Genomic DNA, 8,615 nt, shown 5'->3' with positions numbered 1-8,615 from the left:
AGCCACTTTATTAATTATTCACAAAGACCTTACAAAGAAATACAACAACAAGTCTGAAGCCACCGTCTAGGCAACAAATATCGCTACTCCTATCCAGTTGATGCAGGGATGCTGATAGTCTGGGTCTAATACCAAACAGACCTCGCAGCCAAACCTAACATCTAAGACCTGAGGCCCCAACCAAGCCACTTGCCGGGTATAGGGCACACACTGGTCCGGCGCGCTCTTAGAGGCCGCCACCGCCAACCTGCCATCACTCCATCTTCAGAGCTGTACTGACGCATCAACCTTGCCCGGTTCATGGTTCTTTAATGTGTGGCCTCACTTACCATTTAACGCCATGCCCCTTCTCTATATACACATATTTTATATGTTCTTTTCCTAGTTTTAACCACAACATGTCACGCAATTCACGTCGTGTGCAAAACCAAGACTCAAAAGTCTGACCTCCTCAGTCGCACCTTGCAATGGGGCACATACGTTTCATGATGATATCTGTAACGTTTGGCATCACTTGCCAGATATCAACCAAACGATCATATACGACATAATGACCGCTAGCTGCACCACGTCAGCCACGCCGAAAGTTTTCGTCTCTCTTACGTTACCCCTTTTTTGACGAGCGCCTCATCGGTCCAACTGCCGAGTGACGAAGCGAGTTTGACCATTCACAAGATCCATCTTTCGTGCACTGCGTATCTTGGCTTGGTTATGCCCATGTATCGCGTACACCTGCATTGTTCTTTAATGCGTGGCCTCACTTATCATTTAACATCGTGCCCCTTTTCTATGTACACATATTTTGTATGTTCTTTTCCTAGTTTTGACCATAGTATGTCATTCAATTATCAACCAAACGATCATATACGACATAATGACCGCTAGCCGCACCACGTCAGTCGCACCGAAAGTTTTCGTCTCTCTTACGTTACCCCTTTTTTGACGAGCGCCACGTCGGTCCAACTGCCAGAGTGACGAAGCGAGTTTGACCATTCACAAGATCCATCTTTCATGCACTGCGTACCTTGGCATGGTTATGCCCATGTATCACGTACATCTGGATGGTTCTTTAATGCGTGGCCTCACTTACCGTTTAACGCCGTGCCCCTTTTCTATGTACACATATTTTGTACGTTCTTTTCCTAGTTTTGACCGTAATATGTCACGCAAGTCACGCCGCGTGCAAAACCAAGACTCAAAAGTCTGACCTCCTCGGTCGCGTCTTCAGTGGGGCACATACGCTTCAAGATGATATCCGCAACATTTGGCGTCACCTGCTAGATATCAACCAAACGATCATATACGACATAATGACCGCTCGCCGCACCGCGTCAGCTGCGCCGAAAGTTTCCTCCTCTCTTACGTTACCCATTCTTTCCGACGAGCGTCGCCGCGTCGGTCCAACGACGGAGGCTTGCGAGTTTGACCATCCAGAAGATCCATCTTTCATGGGCTGCGCACTTTATCATCATGGACATTATCTAGTACTCCACTAACCATGTTCCTAAATATAACACTAACAATAGTGAATCTAAAAAAACACCAATAATAACCTGACGTGACATTAAAAAAGAATATCTCCCCCTGCCGGGCGCAGATTGGCGTGTGTGTAGCCGCGCCCGCGTGCCCGTACAAATTTGGCAGGCCAGTTCCTTCTACTCCTACTCACACTCAGACCCAGCCGTCCCCGCTACGCGTCCCCATCGGCCTCCACCATCTCACCTCACGCCCCCCTCGCCCTCCTCTTTCCCCTCCCTCCCCCCCTCCAGTCCTCCTCTCTTCCCCGCGACTCCGCTGCTCCCCAGTCCACCATTCCCACCAAAATCCCGCTACCGAATTCGCCGCCGTCCCCGCGGAATCCCCCGTCCCGACCCTCCCGGAGCCCGATTCGTCCCCCCGCCCCGCCGCCCGCGCCGTCGATTCGCCCGCCCCGCCGCCCCGCTGATCCGTGGCGATTCGCGCGGTATGGGCGGGTGATTCGCGGCGGCTCGAGCGAGCGAGTGGTTCCCCGCCTCGGGCATGTGGGTGTCGCTGGTCTGGATCCGCGGCTGCGTGGGCGTCACGTTCGTCGACTGCTTGGGCGGGAGGGGCGCCGACTAGATCTCTCCCGGCTCCGGCGGTCCCCGCGCGCTCCGGCGGTCGCAGGAGGGTTGGTTGGTTGGTGAGTGCTTTGTTCTAGGGTTTCGTGGGGATAGACATGGAGGCGGCCAGGGTGGGGTCGCAGAGCCGCCACCTGTACGGAGGCGGGCTGGGTGGCGTGCTTGAGCAGGCCAGGCGCGAGAAGAGGGTGTTCGGCTGGGACCTCAATGATTGGAGCTGGGACAGCGAGCGCTTCGTCGCCACGCCGGTGCCTGCGGCAGTGGGGAATGGCCTGTCGCTCAACAGTACGCCGTCTTCCTCAGAGGAAGCCGAGGCTGAGGTGGCTAGGAATGGTAACGGGAGAGTTGACTCTGACAAGAGGAAGCGAGTGGTTGTCATTCATGACGATGAAGATGAGAAGGATGAGGACCCGGTGGGGAACAGTAACAATGTGCTCAGCTTGAGAATTGGTGGCAGCTCTGTTGCCGGCGGAACGGCGGAGGATGGCGGTGTGAACGAGGAGGACAGAAATGGTAAGAAGATCAGGGTGCAGGGCGGAAGCTCAAGCGGTCCGGCGTGTCAGGTGGAGGGCTGCTGCGCGGACCTTAGCGCGGCAAAGGATTACCATCGGCGGCACAAGGTCTGCGAGATGCATGCCAAGGCCAACACCGCGGTGGTCGGAAATACCGTCCAGCGGTTCTGCCAGCAATGCAGCAGGTCAGTTTTACGATTGAGCTGCTATTACCTTTTATTTACATGTGATACATTTGTTCATATGGGAATGTATGGGGGAACATATTATGCACGTTTTATTTTGTGTCTATTTTGGGTCTGTTCGGAATGCAGCCCGAGGCTACCGTGCAAAACTTTTGGCGTTGACTGTAGGTATTGGCGTCAATTTGGACCGTAACCAGAGTTTCCGCGTCAATTTGGACCGTAACCAGAGTTTCCTGTCCACGCCAATTTTTTTGTCGTTCGTTCAACTTTAGCGCCCGCACGCTGGCGAGACGGAGACGGCGAAATCCTTAGCCAATAATTTGGCGAGCCCGATTTTGGCGGGGCATGACTTGGGCGTGGAGCAAACAGCCCCTTTGAGACCAGAGCAAACCCCTTATCAAACTTCTTGCCATGATGATCTTTTAAGCAATAGCATCTGATATGCGAGAACCATCCAAATATATGTCAACTATAGGAAAGCAAAGCAAGCTCTCATTTGCAGACTGAAGTGGCCTTTGGAGATTTTTTTTATCAAATATCTAGCAGAAAGAAAACAGGAACATCCAACTTCTATAGAAGGAAGAGTTATGGTGTTGTCGCTGGGAGCAAATGATCACATAGTACCACTGGGAATATGTTCTGATTACACCTATTAGTTATTCATCTATGTCAGGATTCATGAATTTGGTTTATCAAACTTACATGAGTTATAAGTTATAACCAATCACCATATAGAAATGCACTGTTGTACTCTTAGTTTTCCCCTTTTCAGTTGATATAATCAATATAGTACTGTTACTTCCATATGTGTGAGGATTGATTGATGTTCATAAACTTGGAAGCCTCCATGCCACTCAGATATTTTATTTTATTTTCTTCTGAAATTTGTATGCTCTTCTCAGCAACTTAGCCCAATTCCCTGCATTAGAGCACATAATATGTTTCACACAGTCCAAATTTCCAATTAGCCTGTTCCATATATTTTTTCATGCAATGTAATTGTCACATCGGCACCTAAATGTATGCATATTTTGGACAGCATATGGCCAAAAATAAGGGCCTTCTGTGGTTCACTCTTTCCTGTTCTTGTACAACTTATATCTCTAAAGACAGTGCCCACTTGTAGGAAATATTAAAGCCTGGGTATGGCCTAAGGACTACTTCTGAAAGCATTTGATTTACATAATGAATTTTTTCTGGTATGATCATAGTGCATGCATTGTGTGTACCTTCTAAAATATTGGCAAATCTTCTTGACTACCTTACATTATGTGCAGATTTCACCTTCTTCAAGAATTTGATGAAGGAAAGCGCAGCTGTCGCCGGCGTTTAGCAGGCCATAATAAACGTAGGAGGAAAACCCGCCCTGAAAATGCTGTTGGTGGGACTCCTATTGAGGAAAAAGTTAGCAGTTATTTATTGTTGAGTCTTCTTGGAATATGCGCCAATTTGAACTGTAAGTACTGCTTTGAATGTTGCAAACTTCCTAGAGTACCATATATAGTTAATATTCTGCATATAAGTGTACTGGTATTTCTATAGTTAGTTTTCCAGTTAGCCATCTGAAATTATGTTGACTCCGAGCTTTGACTGAGTTCTACTTGGCGTTGACCTAAAGAAGACTTATGATGATATTGTTTCTGGTAGATGTAGTTACACCATGAAAGTCGATGTTCTTGCTGATTTGTCGGACATTTTGATTGAAACGCTAGAGTTTCTAGGACAATAAAGGCTATATACAGGGTACTGGCCTACTGGGTGTACTTGAAGTTTACTACTGCTTGCTTACAGGAGGCTCAGCCACCGGCTGTGTAGCATGGCTATGATGTCCAATTCTCAATTATATCTTTCTTAAATTCACAGTTGCATAATCCTGCGATTTTAGCGGTGTGAGCTTAGCATCTTTGTGCTTTACGGGCTACTGTTTGTTGTCTATGATGGCTTGTCTCTCAAATATAGTAGGATAAGAACACTGTTCTATGCCTAAATTGAACTATCATCAGTGTCCTTAATGGCTTTCAGAACTACTCTTATGGTAATACTCAGGAAGAGACATGACTCTTAACATTGTACTTGCAGCTGACAATGCTGAGCATTTACAAGGTCAGGAGTTGCTATCCAATCTTTGGAGAAACTTGGGGAATGTTGCCAAATCATTGGATCCAAAAGAACTTTGTAAACTCCTGGAGGCGTGTCAGAGCATGCAAAATCGATCAAATGCTGGGACCTCTGAAGCAGCTAATGCTTTGGTGAATACAGCTGCAGCAGAGGCTGCAGGACCATCTAACTCTAAGGCTCCTTTTGCGAATGGTGGTGACTGCGGGCAGACGTCATCTGCTGTTCTACCAGTACAATCAAATGCTACCATGGTGGCAACTACCGGTAAGACATATAACCATTTTTAACTCCCAGGAAATGTTTGCTCATGAAAAAATAGCTTATATAGGTAGTGTGTTCACAGAGACTCCAGCATGCAAGTTTAGGAATTTTGATTTGAATGACACTTGCAATGATATGGAAGGCTTTGAGGATGGTTCAAATTGCCCATCATGGATACGACAAGATTCTACTCAAAGCCCACCACAGACTAGTGGTAATTCGGATTCAACATCAGCTCAGTCATTGTCAAGCTCAAATGGAGATGCTCAGGTTTATCATTTTGATCCTTTCAACTTGCTCATAAAAAATAAATCTAAATAGCTAATTTCAACATCTTTCTACCTCTCTCTGACATATATTGGTACTGTTTTGCTTCTAGTGTCGGACTGATAAAATTGTATTCAAGCTTTTTGAGAAAGTTCCTAGTGAATTACCTCCAATTTTGCGATCACAGGTAAATATGCTTACTCTCAGCAAACCACAAGATAGCACATCTTGAATCTAACACTTAAACCCTGAATTTCAGATCCTTGGTTGGTTGTCCAGTAGCCCTACTGATATAGAGAGCCATATTAGACCTGGCTGTATTATCCTGACAGTTTATCTTCGTTTAGTTGAGTCTTCATGGAGGGAGGTACATTTCTTTCATGACCATTTCATGTCATGATAGTGTTTTTTTTTTCTGGCTGGTGCTTCACATTTCTTTTCTATAGCTCTCTGAGAATATGAGTGTATATCTGGATAAGCTCTCAAGTAGTTCCGCTGATAACTTTTGGACATCTGGTTTGGTATTTGTGATGGTACGGCATCAAATTGCTTTCATGCACAATGGTGAGTCCAAGCTCTTATATATTCTTGCATGGCTGGTCAGGTTTCATTAAGCTGTACGTCGATGTTTTGTTAATATCACCTTATGGTCATATTACTGCAGGTCAAGTTATGTTGGACAGACCACTGGCACCTAATTCTCACCATTACTGCAAGGTCTTATGTGTTAGTCCGGTTGCTGCTCCTTATTCAGCAACAGTTAATTTCAGGGTAGAAGGCTTCAACTTAGTCAGTTCTTCCTCAAGGTACTTTATTATATATACAATTTGCATACGCTCATTCTTGCTGAAGATGAGTACAGTTTGATGTTTACTTCAGCCAATATCTGTTATCTAAAAATATACCTGTCATGTTCACAGGCTCATTTGCTCAATTGAAGGGCGTTGTATATTCGAGGAGGACACATCTATTATGGCTGATGATACTGAGGATGAAGATATTGAATATCTCAACTTTTGTTGTTCTCTCCCTGGTACAAGAGGAAGAGGATTCATAGAGGTACAAGTAAACTTGTTAGCTTTTATTCTCATGTAGTTTTTGTTTTAATAATAACTTCTAAATCGTTCTAATCCATGGTATATCATTGGTGGTTTCAGGTTGAAGATAGTGGATTTAGTAATGGTTTCTTCCCCTTCATAGTTGCTGAGCAGAATGTATGCTCTGAGGTTTGTGAGCTGGAGAGCATATTTAAGTCATCCAGTCTTGAGCAGCCAGACAATGACATTGCCATGAATCAAGCTTTAGAGTTTCTACATGAGCTGGGGTGGCTTCTTCATAGAGTTAACATAATTTCTAAGCATGATAAAGTGGAGCCGCCTGTACCTGCCTTTAACCTGCTGAGATTCAGGAATCTTGGTATATTTGCGATGGAGCGGGAGTGGTGTGCTGTGACCAAAATGCTGTTAGATTTGTTATTTGATGGATTTGTTGATGCTGGGTTGCAGTCTCCCAAAGATGTGGTATTGTCAGAAAATTTGCTACACTCTGCTGTGCGAGGAAAATCTGCCCGAATGGTTAGATTTCTGCTGACATACAAGCCGAACAAAAACCTGAAGGAAACTGCAGAGACATACCTATTCAGACCTGATGCTCAGGGCCCTTCTGCATTTACGCCCCTCCATATAGCAGCCGCTACTAGTGATGCAGAGGATGTATTGGATGCATTGACTGATGACCCTGGACTGGTATGCCCTCATCTACTTATAGAATATGATTCATGTACTTGCTCGTGTTCTATGTTGCCTAGCTTTCTCCACCTTTAAATTTCATTGCTTCGATGTTTAAGCTTCAGTAAGTACATGAAAGGCATTTAAGGCTTTTCTTTTCATCTTTTAAACTCTTGCACAGGTGCTACATCAGTTTAATGACGAACAGCACATTAATGATTCTATACTATTTAGCCTCTTAGCTTAGTTTGTTTATAACTATTACTCCCTCCGTCCCATAATGTAAGACGCTTTTTGACACCACACTAGAGTCAAAAAACGTCTTACATTATGGGACGGAGGGAGTAATTAATTTTGAAGATCCTGTCTAATGTCTCTACTGTTGTTCTCGCAGGTGGGACTCAATGCATGGAGAAATGCGAGAGACGAGATAGGCTTTACCCCTGAAGATTACGCTCGCCAAAGTGGCAACGATGCTTACATCAATCTTGTCCAGAAGAAGATTGACAAGCATCTTGGCAAAGGTCATGTTGTCCTCGGCGTTCCTAGCAGCATGTGCCCTGGAATAACCGATGGGATGAAGGCAGGTGATATCAGCCTTGAGATCTGCAAAGCCATGCCAATGACAACAACATCCGCCGCAAGGTGCAACATCTGCAGTTGTCAGGGTAAGATGTACCCCAATTCCTTAGCCAGGACCTTCCTGTACAGGCCAGCAATGTTCACTGTGATGGGTGTCGCCGTGATCTGCGTTTGCGTCGGAATACTCCTCCATACCCTCCCCAAGGTTTATGCTGCACCGAATTTCAGATGGGAGCTGTTAGAGCGCGGAGCCATGTGAGGGGTCCGGGCCAGAATAAGGTTAGGTGTGTTACTGTTGAGAGTTTTAGTGTGGTGGTTAGATCAAACAAACATGTAATTGTGTGAAAAAGTTCCGTTGTATTAAAAAATTGCAGAATCTTTGCGCTGATATAAATTTTATATACCGTTAATAATAAATTGATTGTACATGCGGCTGTTTATTTCTATTTGGTTGTAGTTTAGGCTGTGGAAATCCTTTTTTGAGAGCTGTGTGTTTAGAAGAGAATCAGAATAAAACAGGTTTTAGAAGAGAACCAGAATATAACAGGTTCTTTTATCTTTGCTTACTTATAATTTTGTATATATAGATTTGCTATTTCACATCCAGATGTAATATCTAAGTCTAGTATCGTCTTCCCGTGCCGTAGCTGTTTTGTTGTTTTTTGGCCCGTTGTATCTTTTTCCGTTCTCTACTAATGAGAGGCAGAGTGCTTTGTCCTTTTTATTCTTATATTCACTCTGCTTCATTTCTATCTTCTCACTCCTATTTTGATTTCTCATTGATTTGGTGTTGGCCTGCTCTGCCCATAAAGAAGGGTTGTCCCTGTGTCTGTTTGGGCCTGTTTTTTTTTTTGTTAGGCAGAG

At 44.9% G+C, this 8,615-nt stretch overlaps 1 protein-coding gene across 1 annotated transcript; it reads left to right on the top strand.

Moving 5' to 3' along the window:
- Positions 1-1,751: 1,751 nt before the first annotated feature.
- LOC119312668 (squamosa promoter-binding-like protein 6) lies at positions 1,752-8,191 on the top strand. The gene is made up of 11 exons (XM_037588413.1): positions 1,752-2,796; positions 4,074-4,252; positions 4,876-5,178; positions 5,258-5,445; positions 5,555-5,629; positions 5,702-5,809; positions 5,889-6,006; positions 6,107-6,248; positions 6,363-6,501; positions 6,600-7,187; positions 7,564-8,191. The coding sequence occupies exons 1-11, from the start codon at positions 2,198-2,200 to the stop codon at positions 8,008-8,010; spliced, it is 2,886 nt and encodes a 961-aa protein (XP_037444310.1). The 5' UTR covers positions 1,752-2,197; the 3' UTR covers positions 8,011-8,191.
- The last annotated feature ends 424 nt before the right edge of the window (positions 8,192-8,615 follow it).

This window comes from Triticum dicoccoides, chromosome 5B (assembly GCF_002162155.2).
Source record: "Triticum dicoccoides isolate Atlit2015 ecotype Zavitan chromosome 5B, WEW_v2.0, whole genome shotgun sequence".
Taxonomy (NCBI): domain Eukaryota; kingdom Viridiplantae; phylum Streptophyta; class Magnoliopsida; order Poales; family Poaceae; genus Triticum; species Triticum dicoccoides.
Note: the sequence above shows the minus strand (reverse complement) of the source record. Positions and strands in the feature narration are given on the sequence as shown.

Excerpts from the sequence above, each read along its gene's own strand:
- LOC119312668 (XM_037588413.1), top strand. The coding sequence starts at position 2,198 with ATGGAGGCGGCCAGGGTGGGGTCGCAGAGCCGCCACCTGTACGGAGGC. Across the intron at positions 5,446-5,554 it reads GCTCAAATGGAGATGCTCAG|TGTCGGACTGATAAAATTGT; the intron begins GTTTATCATTTT and ends TTTTGCTTCTAG. Across the intron at positions 6,249-6,362 it reads TTAGTCAGTTCTTCCTCAAG|GCTCATTTGCTCAATTGAAG; the intron begins GTACTTTATTAT and ends TCATGTTCACAG.